Raw genomic sequence first — 21,618 nt, 5'->3', positions numbered from 1 at the left:
GAAAACCGACCCACGGGAGCGACTACTGAAGGGTCCCCCCCTCCCCCGCGTAGGGACAATGAGCCAGAGTGGACACACCCAGACCCTTCCAGGAGGGAGCCTTCGGACCACAGACTGCAACGACACCATGTCTAGAACAAGGGGGGGGCAGACTGGCCACGCTCCGCTCTGGGCAGGCCACACCCGGAGGTTCTGGGCCATGGACAGAAGCCTGGGAAGCTTGCTGCCAGCCACAGATGCTCGATAAAAGCAGGAATTTGGAAATGGGGGCTGAAGTGAAGATAAACCAGAGGGTCTCAGATCCCTACAGCTCCTGTGGAGTGTTGCCAGAGTCCCCTAAAATGGTACTGGGGACATGAGGTGTCCATGAGGGACCAATTACATGATTCAGATGGAGTGCTCCCCTGACTGCCTGCCTCTCCCAGTTTGCTGAGCAGGGAGGGGACTTTGGCCCTGAGATAGGGGAGCAGTAGAGGAAGAAGACAAGCAGAAATGACCCAGCAGGACGAAGGTGATTCGAGGCAAAGGTCTAGAGGTCAGGGAGACGCCAGGGCCAGATGGGGACAGAAGGAGTTTCCTAGCAGGGCCTGCAGTGGGGTCCAGCAGTCTGTCCTCCAGCACCCGAAGCAACAAGCCAGGGAGACCAGCCCAGATGGTGGGGTAGCAGGAAGAGGTTCAGTGCGGGGCTCCGCCACAACTCCTCCACAACCAGCTAGAGAAAGCACCAGCCTGAGTCCTGACTGGAAAATCCAAGAACAAAATCACAGTGAGACATTTTCGTGCCCAGGTTAGCACAGAGAGGTCAGTGGACACTGTGGGGCCAAGCCCAGAGTGGCCACGCAGAGCCTTCCAGCTCAGGCACTGAACAGGGGCCTTCCCATGGCAAGAAGAGGTCTCAGACCCACAGAGGGCTCTGACCTTGTGCAAGAAGCAGGGCCAAGCGCCAAGTGGCCGTTGTGCTGCTCAGAGGCAAAGCAGCCTGAGGAAGGGACGTGCACATAGTGGGAGATGTGTGACGTGGGGAGAGCAGCAGGGTAGTCCAGGGCAAAGAACCTCGAATGGCCCTATGCTGCAAGCACAAAAGCATCAGCTGTGTGACTCTGACCGCGGGAGCCGAACGGGGCATCAGGTTCAGCCCTCAGCTCGGTCTGAAGCCTGCAGCAGAATAACCAGGGCGGGAAGCCCAGACCAAAGGACAGCCTGCAGGGCCTTCCATCTGGCAGGCAGGCAGTTTCCTGCAGCTCTGACCAGCTCAAGCCCATAGCTGTGTTGCTCAGACACAAACCCATATCAGGAACCTACAGAACTCAGATGAGGAGGGTGGTACTCAGACTTCACCCAGGATCAAACTGCTCTGGGTGTACTGAAAGCCTGAAAGTCTCCAAGCTGAGCTGTCCTTGAGGGTCTGGAATAACACAACACTCAATACCCCAAGAAAGCAGCAAAAGGCCTCAAGAGACCCCAAGACAAGACCAAATACAGCCCGCTCGTTCCCTGCAGAAGTGGACAGAGCCTGGCCCTAATATAAAGTCCAAAATCAGAAAGTAAGGCTAGAAGAAAGAGCAAACAAACAACCAATAAAGAATCCCAGCACAAAGTGATGCTATGGTAACAGGGATACTCAAGACATAAGCCGTAAAGAGAATGACTCTGAAACACCTACAGGCAAAACCTCAAAGGAAAACACAGACTGGACACAAATTCAACCAAAATTCCTAGAAGAGAGGAAGAGCTGTTTGGTTTTTTTAAGAGAGTTTAAAATGAGTTTGTAAATGAGAGCACTAGAAGACAGAAATGGAAGAAAAATGAAAGCAGTAGGAGGAAAGGGGAAAAGAAATGAGAATTATGGAAGAAAGAGAAGTAACAGTTTGGCCCAAGAGGTACAAAACCTTACCCAAGCAGCAGACCCCTTGAAAATTATAATGGACCAAACAGAAGTTAGTCAGTCCAAGAGACAAGAAGAAATATTAAAATAAAGTCAAAAGAAAAAAAACTAGAATAAAATGTAGGGTATTTCATATTAGAAGCAATGAGCTGGCTATGATGCCCCTTCAGTTTGTACTCAGATCCCAAGTCCGTGGCCTCCTTCATCCTCTTCATCTACTGTAGGAGAAGAAGTCACATTCCGGATCCAGTCCCTCAGTCTTTACCTGATGCCTTCTTAATGGCACAAGTCAAATACTATCTGGGACAGGCGTGGTATTATCTATACTTCTTTGCCCATAGGCAGGAGGGACCTTACTTAGAACTCTTTGACTTAGTGCTGCCTTCATACTGTCTGTAAGCTGGATGAGTTTGGAGAGGTGGCAGGTATGTAGGATAGATTTTTTAAATTTTATTCTGTTTCAATGATTTTATTGATTCTGTGCAAAGAATAAAACGCCACATACAGTATAAGAGCACGTCTATTTGTTCCTGAGGGAGAGCTGATGCCATTATCCTGAGATTTTGTGACTAGGTCTCAGTGAAATTTAGGAACTCTGAGGAAAGTAGTGGGATTTCTGGTAGGATGGGGCTCAGAGCTATGTGTGTTAGTTAAAGGTACACTAAACATATCCCCAAGCCAGATGAGTTATCATAGTCATCTGGACAGAAGAGATCAAATCAGGGGAAAGAAAGTAGTCTGCTCTTTGAGAACTAAAGTAAGCTTGGCCCTTTCACAATGCTTTGGCTAGAGAGTGGGCAAAGCACATAACTACGAGGGTGAGCACAGGCCAAGCCTGGCTCTTGAGCCTTCCTGTGAACAGAGTTAGGTTAGTGGCCAGCAGGGCCACTTGGCAGCTAGAACAACAATTGAAGCAAGAAGTGATGAGATCCTGGATAAGAGTAGTGAGAGAAGAGAGAAGCTGTGGAGATAATATTAATAAGACTTGGCAAATGGTTGTATATAGAGGCTGAAGAAGAAAGGAGAACCGAGGATGACTCCTAGGTTACAAGCCTGAGTGGCTGTAAGGATTGTGACACGTATCCTCAATAGAAGCAGGGAAGGGTTTAGGGGAAAGGATGACAAATTCAGGTGTAGGCACACCGGGTTCGGATGCTGATGGGATATCCAGGTGGTTCTACCAGACAGACAGCTGACAAAGTGGGACTGGAATTCAGGAGAGAGTCTAGGACTGAATACATAGATCAGAAGATGACCACTGAATCTATGGAAATCATCCAAGAGAAATTATGTAGAGAGATAAAAAGGCCCTGGGCTTTGCCTTGTGGAACACTTCCATGTTAGGGGTAAGAGATGGATGAAGTGAAAGCAAAGGAGAATGAGAAGGAACAGTCAGACAGGCAGGAGAAGCATAAGAAAAAATGTCATGGAAGTCAAGAGAGAAGGTAACCAGGAGAAGGGCCCAGTTGGTGGTGTCCAGAGCTGCAGAAAAGACCACTGGGAAGAGGACTAAGAAAAGGCCATCTGCTTTAGTGGTTGAGATCACTGGTAACCTAGGAGATAGTCATTTTAGTCTTGTTTTATGGTCAGAAGCTGGACTGCAAGGATTTGAGATATGAGTGGGAGGTGAAGAAGGGAAGGAAATAAGTATGGATGACTTTTCCCAGGAGTTCGGCTAAGAAGCAGAGAAGAGGCATAAAATGATAGCTTATGAGGATGGGGATGGCAGGGTGAAGTGAAGGGTTTTAAAGATGGGGGAGACCTGGGTCTGTTTTTAGATAGAAGAGAAGGAGCCAACAGATGGGAAAAGATTGAATACAAGAGAGACAGTGACAGAGGGACACAAAGACAGAGACGAAGAGATGGGGGCGGGGAGGGGGGATTTATGGATGGGACAAGCTCCTGGAGAAGACAGGAAGCTATGGAATTAAGGGCAAAGTAGAGGGGATGGTCTTGGAAAGGAGAAGGATCATTTGTTCCTCCACGACTGAAGTAAAGAAGAGAACAGAGAGTGATGTAGAGGGGTTTTGGAGTGTGGAACAGGACAGGAGCTGATGACAGATAGCCTCTGTTTTCACATTTGAATGCAATCAGGGCCATCCCCTACTCATCCTGGAAGTTATGGTGTTCTCAGCTGAGTACAAGTCTCTACCGTTCTCAGCTAGCCATCCATCACCTAACCCAGGAGTTCCCAAACTTATTTGGACTACTGCTCCCTTTAAAAAAAAATTACTCAGCACCCCCCTAGAAATCTACTTTCTTTAACCCTTTAACAGTTAAAAAAAAATGGTGTCATTTTAAAAAATATAATTTTTTAAATGATGCACCTTAAATTTAATAATTTATTGTAAATTTGTGGTTTTCTTCCTACATTGAAATTTTGATGATGCGATATCGCATCATGTAACTGTACAGTACCTTATTATAAATAAGTCATCACATGCACATATTCCTGCCCATACACTCTGGACTTCCCAACAATGCACGGCATGCTCACCTGCCAACACTTGCTTGTTAAGACCTGCTGGGAGACTTGACCACTGATTGGTTATAACTTGCATTTTGTGTGTTTATTTGGAAAATAATGTAATCACTGCGACTTTAACTCTGTTACACGACAGATGAAATGTATGAATTGTTTTTCAAAATTTTCTTCTCTTCTTTCCTTATGCTTCCATCACCGCCTTATTTTTATTCAATGACCCCCAATTACACCCGCAGCTACTTACTACTGCCCCCCTGGATCTTTCCAGTGCCTCTCAGAGAGCGGTACTGCCCACTTGGGGAACCTATGACCTAACCCTACCTCTCTCTGGGTAGCTGTTCTAGCCTGTCTATCTAAGAGGCAAGATAAAATGTGGTAGTGGGCTTGATCAGATAAAAGGGTTTGAATTTCTGCTGTGAAGAGTGAGAAGAGACTCCTATTGATAATAGATAAAATGAGATTAGACAACAGATTTCTGTTAGTAGACTCAATAGGCCCAGTAGGATAGCTTCCTCCAGTAATGTTTAGAAACACATTTGTAGGAGTGGAGAAGGAAGATTGTGGAGGAAACCTAAGCATTTGGTCTGGCATGGCATGAAAGGGGACGGGACAAGGAGCAAGGAATTCAAAAGGAGAGGACAGTTAGTAGTCCAAACAGTCATGGGTAGAGTCCTGGAAGTTCCAAGTCCAGAGTCTGGAAGCTTGATGCTTATGAGGGAATGAATGAATTCAAAAGCACTACAGAGAACTAAGGCCCGGCTCCTTTTTTTCATGTGGTCCAGTGAAACTGGGCTTCCACACAGTGGGATCCAGCAGGAGGAAGTTTCCAAATCCAGCTCCTGAGAAGTGTCCAGGTTAGAGCTCCACCCTCCAGCCTGAGGCACTGTTTTCTCAGTGTGGTGACTCAGGGGAGAGTAACCACTGTCTCTCCAAACACCTCTACAGCTAAGCTGAGGTAATAACAATTCTCAATCACACACTGGGACACCCGTCCTGGGAGGTGAGTGTGTGGCTGCGGTGGGGAACCAGGTTACGGGGCTCTGAAAGGGAGCAGGGCCCAGGGCACAGACTTTGTCTAATTCGTTCAACAAACAATTCTCACTCTAATCGTCTCCCCAGAGACCAGCTCCTTTTCCGAATCGCCTTCAAGAGGGCTACTGCATCATAGTGTCACCAGGGATAATAATTACCTGGGTTTCCAAAAGACTTTTTCTGCACAACAGCTCTGTGAGGCAGAAGATGTCAATATGATTCCCCTGATTTTATGATACAAACCGCTCTAGTATCTTTGCCAAGAAAAACTCAGTGGGGTCACAAAGAGTCAGACATGACTGAAAAATGAGCAAACGACCACCACAAAAACTTTGCAGTGAGAAAGCCAAGGCCCTAAGCTGCTCGGCTTGCCCAGGGTCACCAGCTACACCAAAGCACCCGAGTCTGGATGTGAACCCAGTTCACAGAAGGCCAAGTCAAGGGCTCTTTCCCACATTTCTACAATATCCCTAAGGCCAAGCACAGAGTGAAGTGAGCCCTGAAACTCTCCTCTTTGCAGGTCGGGCACAGAAGAGACAAGGACACTGAGTCGAGATTTTAAAAACAAACAAAAAAATCAGCAGCCAGGGAAGGTTTCCTAGAAGCAAAACCTGAATAATAACCATGGCCCTAGGAAAGAGTAGCTGAACAGGTTGGCATGTTGGGCACATACCAGCAGGCCTTGGGCAAGATTCAGGATCACAGGACTGGAGAACTGGGAGAAACCCCAGTGGTCACCTGCTGCAACCCCTAACCAGAACAAACAGTCCTCTAGCTGGGCTTCAAGGCCTTGGAGGAGGAGCCCACTGCCCCAGAGGCAGTCCAGACACTGGGGCAGCTCTCATTGTTAGGAAATTTTTCCTGACTTCCAGCCCAAATTTGCCTCTTTTCCACAGCCCCTCTGCTCCTCATTCTGGCCTCTGAGGCTAAACAGAGCACGTCTAACACCCCTTCCACATGACAGTCTGTCGCGTGCCCCACCAACTAGCTTTCTCTGTGGTGTGGATATGATAAGGGCAGACCTCACCCCAGTTTGGGCAGGAAGTCAAGGGCCAAGAGCAACAGGCACACATGGTGGGGAGTCAAAAGAGGAAATGTTCGGTGGTTTCTAGTGGTTTGTGAGATTTCTAAGAAGGTGTTTATCAGTTAACATCAGCAGGGAGGATGGTGAATAACACTTCTCCATTCCCAATGTATCCCTGACCCTAGAGCCTTACTTCTAAGCTCCAAAGTTGAGGTATTAGCTTATTATCAAGGGCTCTGGCATTTCTCACAAGCCCTAATGGCCTTCTCCGACTACTGGTTTCACCCTCGCGGGCCAGGCACATACCTGCACCAGGAGGTTCTGAAGGCTGACCACGAGGAACAGGACCTGCTGAAGGGACAATGGGGAGAGGGCAGAATCCTCTGGAGAGGGCGACTGCCCTGAGTCTGAGCTGACCAGCATCACCAAGGCAGAGGAGAAATTCTGCTCCAGGGCCGTCCGCAGGAATCTGAGAATGCTGGCTGCACAGAGAACACCTTCCTCCATCCTCGGCTCCCCACGATCAGCAGCCCCACCTTCACCCACGTCCACCCCCAGACCAGACAACCTCCACCCCAGCTGGTTATTGTGAGTGACCAGGACAGAAGGCTCCTCCCCATGGCCCTCCTCCCACCACATACCTGAGAACAAAGCGGCTTTCTTCTTCCTAAAAGCGAGGGTGTGCAGGACTTTATCCAACTCTACTGTGAGTGTCTGGTGGACCTGCCCGGAGCAGAGAGGACAATGACCCAGCCACAAAGAGGGAGTAAGGGGCATGCTTTCTATGTGCAAGGCACTAGGAAAGGAAGGGGCTATCAGAGGATAAAGACAGCATCCCTGTCTTCAAGGAGCTTACCATCAAATGGGGGAACACAATCCTCTACAGGTAAGGAGGACATAAGGCAGGTCAGGGCGGGGGAGAAGGAGGAAAGGCAGACCAGGTGAGGGGAGAGGAGCCTTTAAACCGCACGGATCAGGGGATCACAGCTCTGCCTCCCTTCCCTTCTGCTTACATTGACAAAAGAGAATCCAGAAATTAGCCAAGAGGCCCCAGCCAGCCCACACACTCCTCCATCTCTGGCTGCTCCCCTGGTGAGCCATCCTTCCGTCCTGTCTTAGAATGCACTCCCCCTCTCTACAGCCCCCCAAACTGGCCTGTCCTTCAAGGCCCCAGCTGCTTTCCCACAGCATCTCTCCAACGCAGACCATCTCTCTCCTGGGGGTTCAGTTTAATCCTTGTGCGGCAGCCTTGTTTCTCCATCTAGGCTCCCACAGACAGAGCTGTAGGGCTATTCCCCCCAGCACCTAGGACCACTGACCACCATGTCAGGGCAAGCATGGCAGAGGAGAGAGTGATGGACTTGGGATCACAAAGACCGGTGTTCAGAGCCTCCCTCTCATGCTCATTAGGAGGTAATTCAATGCTGCCAGGAAGAACTCTGGATCTGGAGTCAGAAGAGCTGGGTTCAAGTCCTGCCTGGCCCATAAAAGTGCTTAATAAATGCTTGTTGACTGACTTTTCACAACACCACAATAGACTCACTGATACAATGTCAAAGAAACCATTGCATGCTGGCTGTCCCAGAGGCCAAAGCCTAAAATTCAACTGTATTCAATTCAAAAAGCAATAGAACTAGAGAAATAAAATATGTATCCCCCCACAGTGCCCACCACAGACGATCTATCTACACACACAGAGACAGAGACAGAGAGAGAGAGAAAGAGGAGAGAGAGAGAGAGAAGAGAGAGAAGAGAGAGAGGAGAGAGAGAGAGAGAGAGAGAGAGAGAGAGAGAGAGAGAGAGAGAGAGAGGAGGGAGAGGGAGAGAGAGAGAGAGAGAGAGAGAGAGAGAAGAGAGGAGAGAGAGAGAGGAGAGAGGGAGAGAGAGAGAGAGAGGAGAGAAGAGAGGAGAGAGGAGAGAAGAGAGAGAGAAAAGATAGAGAGAAGAGAGAGAGAGAGAGAGGGAGGGAGAGAGAGAGGAGAGAGAGAGGAGAGAGAGAGAGGGAGAGAGAGAGAGAGGGAGAGAGAGGAGAGAGAGAGAGGAGAGAAAGAGAGAAGAGAGAGAGAAGAGAGAAGAGAGAGAGAGAGAGAGAAGAGAGAGAGAGAGGAGAGACAAGAGAGAGATGAGAGAGAAAAGAGAGAGATGAGAGAGAAAAGAGAGAGAGAGAGATGAGAGAGAGAAGACAGAGAAAGAGAGAGAGGAGAGAGGAGAGAGAGGGAAGAGAGAGAGAGGAGAGAGAGAGGAGAGGGAGAGAGAGAGAGAGAGGAGAGAGAGAGAAAAGGAGAGGGGAAGAAGAGAGAGAGAGAGAGAGAGAGAGAGAGGAGAGAGAGGAGAGAGAAGAGGAGAGAGAGAGAGAGAGAGAGAGAGAGAGAGAGAGAGAGAGAGAGAGGAGAGAGAAAGAGACGAGAGAGAGAGGAAAGAGATGAGAGAGAGAAAGAGAGAGGAGAGACAAGAGAGAGATGAGAGAGAAAAGAGAGAGAGAGATGAGAGAGAGAGAGGAGAGAGGAGGAGAGAGAGAGGAGAGAGAGAGAGAGAGAGAGAGAGAGAGAGAGAGAGAGAGAGAGAGAGTGAGTCTAATCTCTGGCAGGAATTGTTGGGGGGATGCCAGAGCAGCATAAGGCCATGGTTCCTGCCCATAGGAGGAGCTCCTATGTTGCCCCTCCTCAGAGGAAGCACGCCTACTGGGATGGCCAACAGGTACAATGCCATTTGGCACTGCTCACCTCTTCTCAGGAGGGTCTGGTATGAACAGGATGCCTTGTGCATTTCCTTACGTGTGCTCCCCCAGCTTGACCCTCGGGCATCCCTTGGGTTCCAGATGTGCCACGTGACTCCTCTCTGGGCTCTGACCATCCCCCCCCACTCAGGAAACCTTCCCTGCTCCCCCTGGTCTTTAACAGTAATTCCCTTGGACCTCAAAGAACCCTTGGTTTGGGGGTCTTTTTAAGGCCCTCAAAGGCCAGTCAAAGTGCTTCTCCTGTCCACGCTGTTAGAGGCAGCTAGCACCTTGAGGGCGGGGGTTATCCTGATTTCTACTGATATCCCTACAGCATAGGGCTCCGGACAGACAGAGCACTTAACAAGTGACCCTGGGTCCTTGTGGGTGACACCCACTGAGCTGAAGCTCTGGCCAGCCTTCCCAAGCTGGAGCAGTCTCTCGCACAAGCCCAGTGACGGACTCCTTGTTTGCCCTGAGAACCAGCCTAGATGCCTATAGGCTCATTACCAGCTTGGCCACAGAGCAATAAACTTTTCAGCCCAAATGCGTTCCAAAGACCACCTTCTAGACCAGCCAGCCTCAGGACCCCTTTACACTTTTAAAATTACTGACATCCCCTTTCCACTCTTAAAATTTGAGGACTCTGGAACAGCTAGGTGGTACAGTGGATATAGCACCGGCTCTTGAGTCAGGAGGACCTGAGTTTAAATCTGGCCTCAGATACATAATACTTACTAGCTGTGTGACCCTGGGCAAGTCACTTAACCCCACTGTCTAGCAAAAAAAAAAAACAAAACTTGAGGACCCCAAAGAACTTTTATTCATATGGGTTACACCATTGCTATTTACTATCTTAGAAATAAAAACTAATATACTTTAAAATATGTATTATTTACCTTAAAATGATAATAAATCCATTACGTGTTACCATAGATCATATCTGTTATGAAAAATAACTGTATTTTCCAAAACAAACAAAACTCAGTGAGAAGAGTCACACTGTTTCACCGATTTTTGCCTCTCTCTAATGTTTGGCTTATTAGAAGCCAGCTGTATTCTCTCTGCCTCTGACTTCAGACTGTCCCGATGGATTGTTTTGGTTGAAGTACGTGAAGAAAACCCAGCCTCAGGCAGCTGGGTGGCGCAGTGGATAGAGCACCAGCCCTGGATTCAGGAGGACCTGAGTTCAAGTCCGACCTCAGACACATAACACTTACTAGCTGTGTGACCCTGGGCAAGTCACTTAACCCCATTGCCTAACCCCCTCCAAAAAAAAAAAATCCGAAAAAAGAAAACCCAGCCTCACACTGACACAGAGTTGGAAAGGGAAGGAGCATTTCACTAGGTAAATAATGTCTTGGTATCATGATGCAAATTGTTTTGATTTCCAGGAGCCCCTGGAAGGGTCTCAAGGACTCAGGGGCTCACGGACCACCTCTGAGAATATCCGGTTAAAAGCTGACTTCAGAAAAACCTGGAAAGACTTATATGGTCTGATGTGAGTGAGCAGAACCAAGAGGACTTTGTACACAATAACAGCCACGTTATGCAACGACTAAGATTGTTAAACTGAACCCTTCTCAGCATTACAAGGATCTAAGACATCTCCAGAGGCCTCAGGATGGAAAATGCTGTCCACATCCAAAGAAAGAACTGTGGAAGTCGAATCACTATCACTTATTTTTACCTTCTGTTGAGTTTTGTTTCATCTTTCTGATGGTTCCTCCTATTGGTTTAAATTTTTACTTACAACTTCACTAATGTGAAAATATGTTTAATGAGTATGTAAATGTAAAGCCTATATCAGATTGTGCGCCATCTTGGGGAGGATGGGGGGGAGGAAGGGGGAGAAAAATTTTCAACTCAAAAGCATATGGAAGTGATTGTTGATAAATCAAAATAAATTAATAAAAAAAAAGAGAGAGAACATCCGGTTAAGCCCATAGAGGGATGTGCAGTCTGTAGTCTGGCCCACGTGCCCACCCTGGACGAAATCACCCCCTTCAAGTATTGGCTGTGCATCACACATGTGGCATCTTGGAGCTCCCTGAAGACACAGACAGGGACCCTGCATCTCCTGGAATATCGGGTACCACAAGTCTGCATGTAGTAAGTACTTAACAGCCCGTGGCTGGGGCCCAGACACAGGCCCAAGCCTGCCTCGGTACTCCCTACCCACATGACTCCAGGCCACAGTCCCTGGCCCTCCCTCGGCCCTCGCTGTCCCAACTCCAGGACCTCTGAGCCCCTCCAGTTCTAAAGCCAGGACTCTGGGACCCTGTGCTGTCTTCGGCTGGTTCTCTGAGATGGGCATCATGCCTCTCCTCTGTCAGGGCTCACCTTCAAGCCCCACAGCCGAAGACGAGTTAAGAGACTCACCTCCAACCCTCCGAGGTGCTGCTGGGCAGAGAGGGAGGCTGTGAGCAGCCAGCCTGAGCAGAGGAGGGCTGTCTCCTTCGTGGGGGGGCCCAGGAGCGCAGAAGCAGGGGCCGGCTCCATCCATGTGAGCCCCAGAGTCTTCTGCAGCAGCGTGAGGAGAGGGGTGCTGGACAGAAGCACGGCCACCGCTGCAGGGGGGAGAAGCGGGCACCGCACAGTCACAAGGGAGCAAGGCCACAGCTGCCAGGCACCAGGTGCCAGAGAAAGCACCCAGGACTAGAGAGGGAGCAGGCAGCCTAAACACAGGCCGAGTGCCTGGCACACAGGAGGCAATCAGTAAATATCCATGGAAGGAAGGGAGAGAGGGAGGGAGGGAAGGAAAGAAGGGATGGAAGGAGGGAGGAGGGAAAGTTGGTTCGAGTTAGGAGAGATTTGAGAGATGATGCAATCCCTATTCCCTCTTGGTCATCCACAGGTAGCATGGTCAAAGCCAGGAGTCTCACCTGGACTCTCTGTCTCCAAACCAAATGCTTCTTGTCGATAAGTCCTGCCCCAAACTCCCCATGCCTTTGTTTTCACGGTGCAAAGAGCACTGAGTTTCGATCCAAGGACCTGGATTCAGATCCTACCCTGGACACTTAATGCCTGCGTGACCTTTGACAAATCCCATCACTTCCACGGCCTGTTTCCTCACTTGAAAAACAAAGCTGTGGGAGTAGATGTTCCCTAGCCACCGGCTCTGATACCCTGAGTCTGAGTAAATAAACATGTAACTACATGAATGATAATAAGCCCAAGAATCATTCCAGGTGAGGAGCCTGCCTGCCTGCCTGGGACAGTCATAGCTGATATGTCCACAATGGCTACAAAGCTGGCCTCAGAGCCAGGAAGAGCTGGGTTCAGATTCTGCCTCGAGCACATCCTGACTGTGTGACCCTGAGCACATCGCTTACCCCCTCACTGTTCTAGCAACTCCCCAGGTCTGTAAGTCACCAAGAAAGTGCTGACCTGCATTAGAGGAGGGAGTGGCCTCAAGTAGGAGTTCCCTGTGCCCATGAAAGCAGAGGCCTCATCTCTCTCCCTTTCCTCACACAAACCCTATGAGTTAGGGAGTATATTGTTGCTCCCATTTTACGGATGAGACAAACTGAGGCCCAGAGAGAGGATGTACCTCAGGCATGGTCTCAGGGCTCATGAGTGAGGGAGCTAGGATTTGAACTCAGCTCTTCTGACACTGAGTCCAGAGGCCTTTCTGTTATATCTCACTATCACTCCAGAATGTTTCAAAACTGCTCTAGCAGGAAACCCACCTTCACTCCCCAGGGTTTGCTGCAAGGGCCCCAGCACTCAAGGCCTCCCACCATCCTTGCCCCTCCCACTCTGCCGGCCTCCCCCTTGGCCTTCACGGTCACAGTCGCTGGACAACCTCCTCTCGCTCCCTCTGCCTCAGTGTGAATGCATTGCATCCCTCCTTCGGGCTCATTTTCTTTCTTATTTTTTTGCACAGCAATCCAGTTAAGTGACTTGCCCAGGGTCACACAGCTGGTAGTGTCAAGTGTCTGAGGCTGGATTTGAACTCGGGTCCTCCTGACTCCAGGGCCAGTGCTCTGTGCAGTGTGCCCCCCAGCCCCCTGGCTTTGTGCCCATTTTCAAAGGCCAAGGGCACTCTCGCCAGAGTTAAGAGGGCTCCAGTTTGCTAGAGTCTGGAACCTAATCCTTCTCTCCCTGAGGTACCAGATCTCCAATTCCTCCTTCCTATGTCCCTCGATGGTTCAGAAAGCTCCACCAGGCCGGCCCAGAGAGCAGGGCCTTCCTGAACAAGGTTGGTGTCTTGTCTTCTGCCCCCAGGAATGAGCACCTCCCTGCCCCAGGCCAGCCCCAGCCCAGACCCTCCTGTACCTCGTTTCCGGCTGCCGGGGGTGGTCTGGTGGAGACTCCAGTACAGGAAGTTGAAGGAGGACAGCAGCATCTCCACATGGTCCAAGCTGCACTTCCCACACAGATTACTCACTGCACAACAGAAGGAGCCTCTCACAACACCCTGCAGAGCAGCGCCCTGGGGCCTCTCGAGTGGCCTCTCCAGTGTGGAGGAGGGGCCCAGGCTTGTGCTGGCTGTGCTTCTACACAGCCTGGCATCACCGCAAAGGCCTATGGGTAGACAGTTCAGGGAGGACTGTGGGAAAACATGTCCTGACGGGATGAATGCAGGCACCCGGCAGTAATGTGCTTCTGACATGGTCCTGTGTGCCTCTGCTGGCGCTGCGCCAGCCCCACCCATTCTCTGTCTCCTCCACCCCTTGGCAGGGGCCGACGGCCTCCACTCTAAAGGCTGTTTTTGTGCCCTCCATCCAATCCCCAGTTTGGATACAAGGAACGAGGATGCGGGGCTAAAGCCAGAGGGCGGGTCACTGAATTGACCCTGTGACATCCGTGTGGCAGAATAGTAAAACCTGGCCTCCTCTCCACAAGGACAGCAATTTTCCCATATTTAAAAAACAAACCAGGGATGATCATCCTTGGGAGAGGAAGTGTAGCATGGTGGATAGAGCCAGCTTCAGGACCGGGAAGACCTGGGTGTGAGTCTCTCCTCTGACCTGTCGTCACTGCCTGACTCCAGATCTCAGCATCCCAAGCAGCTCTAAGGGTAGGAGCCACAGCACAGGGGCTGATCTCCACTCCCCGGAGCTGGGGGAGGAGGGGTGAGAATCAGGATAGGCATCCTGTAGGAGGAGGTACCTGCTCTGCAGGGGGACAGGGCTTGATACAGCAAAGGAAGGAACATGCGTCCCAGCTGTGGGTTCATCCAGGCAGGAGATGGCACGCCAGGCCCAGAGAACAGAGGGCTGCCAGTTTGCCTGGATCAGAGAGGGTATGAAGGGGAATAGGAGCCTCTGTTTCCTGACTGACACAATGAGGGGGTTCACTCACTGACCTCTAAGGTCCCACCCTCGAATTTCTGAGCCTATGAATGGCCCTAGTGCTGAGGGGAGGGAAGAAAGGGCAGCATGGAGGACTTTCTACGCCAAGCTGAGGAGGCAGCAAACAGAGCCGTGGTTTTGGGACTTGGGGGTCATATATGGGTTGGACCAGAAGGCTGCTGAGGTCAGTGGGAAGAATGCTGGTCAGCAGCCAGCTGACCTGAGTTCAAATCTTGCCTCTCTGATGCCTACTTGTTACCGTGTGACCTTGGGCAAGTCACTTAAGCTCTGGCGCCTCAGTTCCCCCTTCTGTAACAGGAGGCGATGGGGGTCGGCTCAGACTGCCCTGAGGTCCCTCCCACTCCCCATCTCTGCTCCTAGGGTGTGATTTTCATCTTGGATGCTCTCGCATGTTCAGTGAGCCCCACAATACGCTCACCAAATCCACAGTGTGCTGCCACCTGGGCAGGGGTCCTGGGAGCTTCCCAGAAAGTGCCCCTCAGGGGAACCCTCTGCAAAAAGGGGGAAAGGAGAAGGGGCACGGGAGGCGCAAGGTGAGCTCGCAGAATTGCAACGATGGACGCCTGTGTCCCAGGAAGTCACCCATGTGAGTGGGGGGACGTCTGGCCTTCAGCGGAGCTGACACCCCCGCCCGAGGCTGGCCCTCGTCCTGTCCTCAGGAGCCACCCGCACAAGCGTCCCCACAGCCGGGCCCCGAATCACAACTGGAAGGGACCTCGGCGACCATCTGTCTATACACATGGCAAAGGAATCCCCACCCGAGCAGAGCATCCTAGCAAAGTTACGCCACTCTCTTCCCCCATCTCTGTTCTCCAGACACACCGTTTCCAGGCTCCTCATGCCCCAGGCCCCTTTCTCCGACCTAGTCCAACACCCCAGTTTGTCCGTGTTCTTGTTACCAAGTGATGTCTGACCTGAGCACGAGAGCCCCTGTTGGGGCCAGTGAGGGCAAGGCTCAGGGACACAATTTCCCACCTTGACCTGGACCCTCTGCTTATTTTAATGCACCCTAAGGCTGAACCTTATTTTCTCAGCTTCAGGGTCCAACAGAAAGTCACATCTGTGAGGATGAAGAATGAAGAAAGCTCCCAGCCTAGGCAAGGAGCGAGTAGCACATGTGTCTGGGGGAGGGGACTTCCGACAGATGGCCCAGGAGGAAGGTGGAGGTCACACTGGGCTTCCAAGGATGCCTATCTGTTTAACACCACTCTTCTTCTTACACACTAGGATTGTGACTCCTGGATCTGCACCAGCTCAAAGGAGTCCTCTAATGACAGAGATCCCAAGGGAGGAGTGAAGACGCCTCCCATGACCAATCACTCAAGACAGCCGCTGTCCAGGGTGCCTAGGCCAGAAAGGGAGGGGAGCAGACGAGGTAGGGAGAGCAGGGACAGGCTCTGGGGGCCCGAAGACCCTCCCAGGAGCAAAGCAGGCAGGTGGGACAGAGAAGGTACACACAGAAAAGACCACAGTTAGCTTGTTGTCAAACAAGCTGTGCTGTCAGACCATCAGCTCCCATTGAGCTTGTGGACAATTAAGACCCTAAGCTCTTCTCTCAGTTGGTTCCCTCCAGGCCTCTACTTTTACAAATCGTTTTTTCTTCAGCCCAAATATAAGACTTTACAATGATACACACTGAATTTCACCCATTAGCTTTAGGCAGTCATGCTAGTCTGTGAAAGTATTTTGGGATCCTAATTCAGACAATGTGTTGGCCTCCTTCCCAGCTCAGTTTGGCAAATATGCTTTCTCAGTCCTTCGAGGGCCAAGAAGAGAGTCCTATGGTCCATCTCCAGTGACTGCATTTCAGACTGACATTCATTCATTCATCAAGAGAGCCAGAAACTCTAGGCAGGGACAGGAGCTGTTAGAAACACAGTGGAGCGGAATAGACAGGTGGAATCTATAGATGATCCCCAAGTTTTATTGGCGGCATTAATTTAAACCTCCTTCCCATTAAACCCTAGCTGCTGACAAACGAGCTAGCTTGAAGTTCCCCTCTTTCCCTCGCCCACCTGCCATGAAGAAGAACGAGCAATGAGGTAGCCTAAGGCAGTCGCTGGGGGGCTGAAGGGAAGAGACAGTGCAGAGAAGTTAGGGGGCCTGGATACCTCTGGAGCTGGGGGGAGCCAGAGAAGGGGCAGGGAAGCCTCTTTAGGAAAGGGTGCTGGGGGCCCACTGGAGAGCGTCCAGCCCAAGTCCACCTAGAGCAGCGCTTCTTAATTTGGGATCCACGAGGTTCACTAAAGGGTCCCCAACACAGACACAGTCAGAGCCCCACTACAGCCCAAGCAAGAGATTCCTAAGGGATCCCTGCACCCCGAGAGGTCCCCACCCTGCAAGGGGTCCCCACTTCCGCAATGGTCCACGCACCCTGGTGAAGCAGCTTCAGGTCTGTGCTGTCCAGCTCCCTCTGGGTCTCATTCTTCGGCTGTACCAAGAAGAGCAGGCTGAGCAACAGGGGCAGGTTACTGCTGGCTGCAAGCCAGGGAGGAGAGAAGGAGGGTGAAGGGAGAGGCCCTGGGACAGGGAAGGCCTCAGAGAACACCTGGCTGGCCAGACTGGCCACCAGAGGATGACGCCCATCTTGTTCCCTGCTCATTTAAACAAGACTCCTTTCCTCCCTTGTTCATCCCCATCCCTCAGGCAAAGGACCCCTCCTCTCACTGCCCAACCAGCCATTCTCACGCTTTCTGAGCAGGGCAATGGTCCTCATCTTCTTATTCCCTTGAGAGGAAGCAGCTGTCTTATTTTAGGGTCAAGACATATAATTCCCTGGGAGACTTAAACCCCAACCTCTCTTTTAAAAAAATTTCCAACTGCTCCCCACTTCACTAAAGCCTCCCTCCACCCCTCCCCAGGGCAAGGAAGCCTGGATAAGCTTCTTTAAAACAAGAGACCCAGTATGGCCTTGGAAACCATTCTCTCCTCTGCCAAGAAACCCGAGGCCTCCCTCCCTCTTCTCTCTCCCTCCCCCACAGCTCTTTTTCTCTCCTAGCACAAGCACAAGTGGGATATGTGACCCACTACACACACACCAACATATGGAGACACAAGCAGCTACAAATAAACAAAGTGGAAACAGAAACGTGTTCCCAAGAGCCTCCGGGGCCAAGAGACGGATTTCACGCTGAAGTGACCTTTCCAAGGAAGAGGAAAGCTATGGGAAATGCCCTGCCCTCTAACTCTGAGTCTGTGATGGCCTGAAATCCGCATCCTGACACTGACTAGCCATGGGACCTCAGGCCATCATTTCATGTTTATGACCCTCAGTTTCCTCATCTGTGAAGGGGGGTGGTATTAGAATCAGAGGATCATACAGTTAAAGCGGGAAAGAGCCCGAGAGGCCATCTAGTGCACCCCTCTTCATTTTACAGATGAGGAAACTGAGGCTCTGGGAGGTTAGCTGTACCCAGGAAGCAATGAAGAAATGCAAATTGTTTCTTATGGAATACCAACTGAGGGACGTTCTTTGTGGGGCCTGGCAAGCCTGGGGGGCTCCTTACCAGCCACATATCTGAAAGGAAGGATTGAGATAAAAGAGGGGAGGGGTCTCCTCACTGTCCTTCCTCCCTCTCATTTGCACGGGAGACCAGGGAGACCACATTCAAAGGCCCGGCCAGGACTCAGACAACCCTTGGTAGCAGATCCAGAAAACTCTCCTGAAGAGGGGCATGGCTAGAATCAGACACTGATAAAGGACCAAGGGCTTTCTAACCCTGACTCAGACAGGGGCTAGGAATAGAGAGAGGGCTCCTGCCAAGGGGGAAGACACTAAATACTCAACACCCCAGAGGCTCCATTTAGCTGGCTGGAGGAGCTCCCTGCAGAGACTGTCTTTGGCAAGGAGAAAGTCACATGCAGGGAAGATTCTCTTCAGCTCCAGGATCCTTCTGTGTGAGTGTCAGCATGAGTGTGTGTGCGTGTGTGTGCCTGAGTATGAGTGAAGGACCTGCCTCTCCCCAGAAAGAAGTGAAGCCTGAACCTCTGAGTCTGAAGAGACAACAGAGGGCAGAGCCCACACCTTCTGGGGAAAGAGGCCTCCAGGTGAAGCCTGGAACAGAGAGCAACTCTGCAGTGGACGTCCAGCAGCCCAAGGCCCCAGAGTGATCAGGAGACACCGTCCAGCCGTAGCACTGGGCAGGGCCTACGAGCACGCCTGGCAGGATCAGCCTGGGGCAGCCTAGCGTCATCACAGGTGTGCACTGCTCCGGCACACACTTACCTGGGCTGTCCCTGTGGGCTCCTCCACAAATATTCTCTGGGTAGAGCCACTCCTCCCACTGATGGTGTATTTATGGAGAAAGTGAGTCACAGGATTACTGGAAAAATGTTTTGTCACTACTTTTCTTACTGTACAATTTCATTAAATGTCTCTGCTTTGAGCTGATGGTAACCCTCTGGCTGATTTGTAAAAGTGAGTCTAGCAGTGGGGGCTCACCAGCTACGGTTTTCAGTGAATATAGACCGGAGAGTGCCTTGTACCTGGCATAGGCTGCCTAGGAGGACTCAGGAGAAAGTGAGGGAGTGTCCCGGGTGCTACACTGAAAACTGAAGGAAAGGATGGAAAGGAGGCCTAGGAAACGGCTCCTGCCTATGAGCCCATAGGACAAGTAGAAATTCACCTTGCAGGGGGGCAGCTCCACTCTCCACCAGCAGCTGCTGCAGAATCTGTAGGAAATGTCCCCGGAGAAGGCTCCCCACCTGAATGTCTTCATTTTCCTTGAGGAAGGTTTTCAGGATTGTCAGTACTTTTCGGGCTATGTCCATGGGACTGGAATAGACAAGGTCCTGAGGAGGAGGAGGAGGGAGCAAAGCTACAGCTCACGTGATCAAAGCACCGAGTCAGCAAAAGAGTCAAGAGAGTAGCAGCCACGCATGGTTTTTAAAGTCAAAAATTCATTACGTTCATAGGACTAAGAAGGGATCCAACCTCCAGCTTTACCAATGAGGAAACTGAGGCTCAGAGAGGCTAAATGATTTGTCCCAGGGTCACACAGCCATTAAGGGTTTGAGGCAGGATTCAAACTCAGGTCTTCTGACTCTAGACACAGCGTCTTTTCCATACCACAGTACCCTGTGCCAGTGACCTCATTGCTCTGTGCTGATTTCCTTGCAGGTAAATTGAGACTAAAATAGATTCTTCTTCTCATAGAAATTTTGAAAAAATATGAGTGATATGTAAAGTGTTTTGAGCTCCCCAGAAAAGAACAAATGTTTTTGCTCTCTCAAAAGAAGACAAAACAGTCAAAGGGACCCTTGCTGTCACTGAGCTGCGACCCCTATTTCACCGATGAGCAAACCGAGCAGAAAGAGCGCTATTTAGAGTCAGATGGTGTCTGAGGCCTGACACCAAAAGCAGAGGTCGGCCGGAGATGCCAGAGGGCCTCCTCAGACCTGTCTTCTGTCCTATTCGAAGGCACACTCATGGCAAGTAGGGATCGTTTCTTTGTTTGACTCCTTGGCACTTAGCATGTTTCCAGGCACACAGTAGGTGCTTGATAAAGCAATGCTTGTTAACTGACTGACTGTCAAACCAATTATGGTGATCCGTATGGGGTAAAATGAAAGCAGAGAACGACCCAACATGGCTGGACAAAGTCATGATTGAAAAACAGACTGGGGCACAGGAGGCATTTTCATCCCAGCTACCAAAGGAAAGCAGCAGAATCAGAAAACAACGACAGGCCTGGGAACTGACCAAGCAAAGTTTCAGGGCGGGTAGTGATCTACGCTGGTGGAGGGGCTTTCTTTCCTGGGAGCTCCATTTGCCAGTGAAAGTTCTCGTCCAGTAAAAAAGCAAAAGCCGAGCAGGAAGCCCAGACAGGAAGAGAGGCTACCTGGCGGACACCAGGCAGCTGGGGTGGCCTAGTTCTGTACCAGGGCACTAGGACCAGTCCATCTGGTAGCAAGGCTAAGTGTCTATTCAAAGGCAGTGGCAGGAAGGAGAGAGAAGAGAGGAAGGACCGGAGAGATTCTTCGGAGATGATGCAGCAAGACTGAGGGCATCAGAGGCCAGATCAGCAGCAGAGTGTCCAGGCAAGGCATCCAGAGTGCACTAACCATGGTCATTCCAAAGGGAAATTGCCAGAGGATTAGCTCTGCTCCCCACTCCTCACCCCAACCCCCAGCACACACTCACACTTACACACACGCACACACATGCACACACACACATTTTATTTTAGGACAATTTCTGCTTCCACTCATACAAGAGAATTAGCATGGTGGCATGAGCTAAGTCAATGGGAGAGAGTGCGGCTGGGGACAGGGGATGTCTACATGGACCGACCTGCAATGTGAGTTCATATGTCCAGGTGGAGGAGCATGGGCACTGGGAACAGAAGCCAGAATTCTCTCTGCCTTCCCATTTTTGTAGCAGGGGAAACGACGAGAATCCTCCCCGAGGGGTGTGCTTAGTGATGGGCAGGGCTGGTGTTTGGGGGAATCGTGGAGGGCAGCGGCCACGGAACTCCTAACCATAGTAGAAAAAAGTGACTGAGGAGGGCCTGGGGCTCATTTGATTTTTTTAAACCTCATCTTGCTCCAAAGAGAGAGCCTCAAAGTCTGAAGGACTTTTTCGACACTGGCCTGTCCAACCTAAGAAACCAATAATCAGCAGGCAGCTGGAGAGAGACAAGCAGACAGAGAGACAGAGACAGAGAGACCCTAGCTCACCTAAGCACCACAGGAAACTTCAAGCCAAGGGGACCGGGAGGGCAGGGCCTCTGCTCGGGGAGCCCTCACACTGGGGACCACGAGGGCCTCCTGGGATTGACATGGCTCCTTGGCACTAGAGTTCTTCAAACGAGGCCTTGGGCCTTGCTCCCCTCCTCTGGAACACCATCAATGGGGAGTTATTTTCAGCTTTTCAGGCTGGGAACCACTGGCCAAAAAAGGAAGAAAATCACAGTGTGGGGCCCGAGAGAGGCTCTGACCCCGGTCACTCTCAGAAAGCCAGGCTTCCCACGAAGTGGAGGGAATCCTGCCCCTGCTACAGAGGACTGCCTTTCAGCAATGACTCAAGGCCTCATTAGGAAGCAGGTTAGTGTAGACAAATGAGCCAGGACTCTACAGCATGAGGAAGCATGTTAAAACTCTGGCCCTGGCCCTGGCCCACCTCCCTGGGGGACCCTGAGCAAGCATCCTGCCTTC

At 50.9% G+C, this 21,618-nt stretch overlaps 1 protein-coding gene across 2 annotated transcripts in view; it reads right to left on the bottom strand.

Annotated features, from left to right (window-relative positions):
• MEI1 (meiotic double-stranded break formation protein 1) overlaps positions 1–21,618 on the bottom strand; it is a 74,942-nt gene that overhangs the window by 17,604 nt on the left and 35,720 nt on the right. For both annotated transcript variants that reach the window (XM_020982742.2, XM_020982744.2), the window contains exons 21-26: positions 19,089–19,254; positions 16,837–16,941; positions 13,424–13,534; positions 11,525–11,712; positions 7,068–7,149; positions 6,733–6,908 (exon numbers count right to left, since the gene is read on the bottom strand). In XM_020982742.2, coding sequence (XP_020838401.1) covers positions 6,733–6,908; positions 7,068–7,149; positions 11,525–11,712; positions 13,424–13,534; positions 16,837–16,941; positions 19,089–19,254 — 828 coding nt within the window. The remainder of the gene's footprint in view (positions 1–6,732; positions 6,909–7,067; positions 7,150–11,524; positions 11,713–13,423; positions 13,535–16,836; positions 16,942–19,088; positions 19,255–21,618) is intronic.

The sequence above is a fragment of the Phascolarctos cinereus genome, unplaced genomic scaffold (genome assembly GCF_003287225.1).
Source record: "Phascolarctos cinereus isolate Bilbo 61053 unplaced genomic scaffold, phaCin_HiC Scaffold_1;HRSCAF=81, whole genome shotgun sequence".
NCBI lineage: Eukaryota > Metazoa > Chordata > Mammalia > Diprotodontia > Phascolarctidae > Phascolarctos > Phascolarctos cinereus.
Note: the sequence above shows the minus strand (reverse complement) of the source record. Positions and strands in the feature narration are given on the sequence as shown.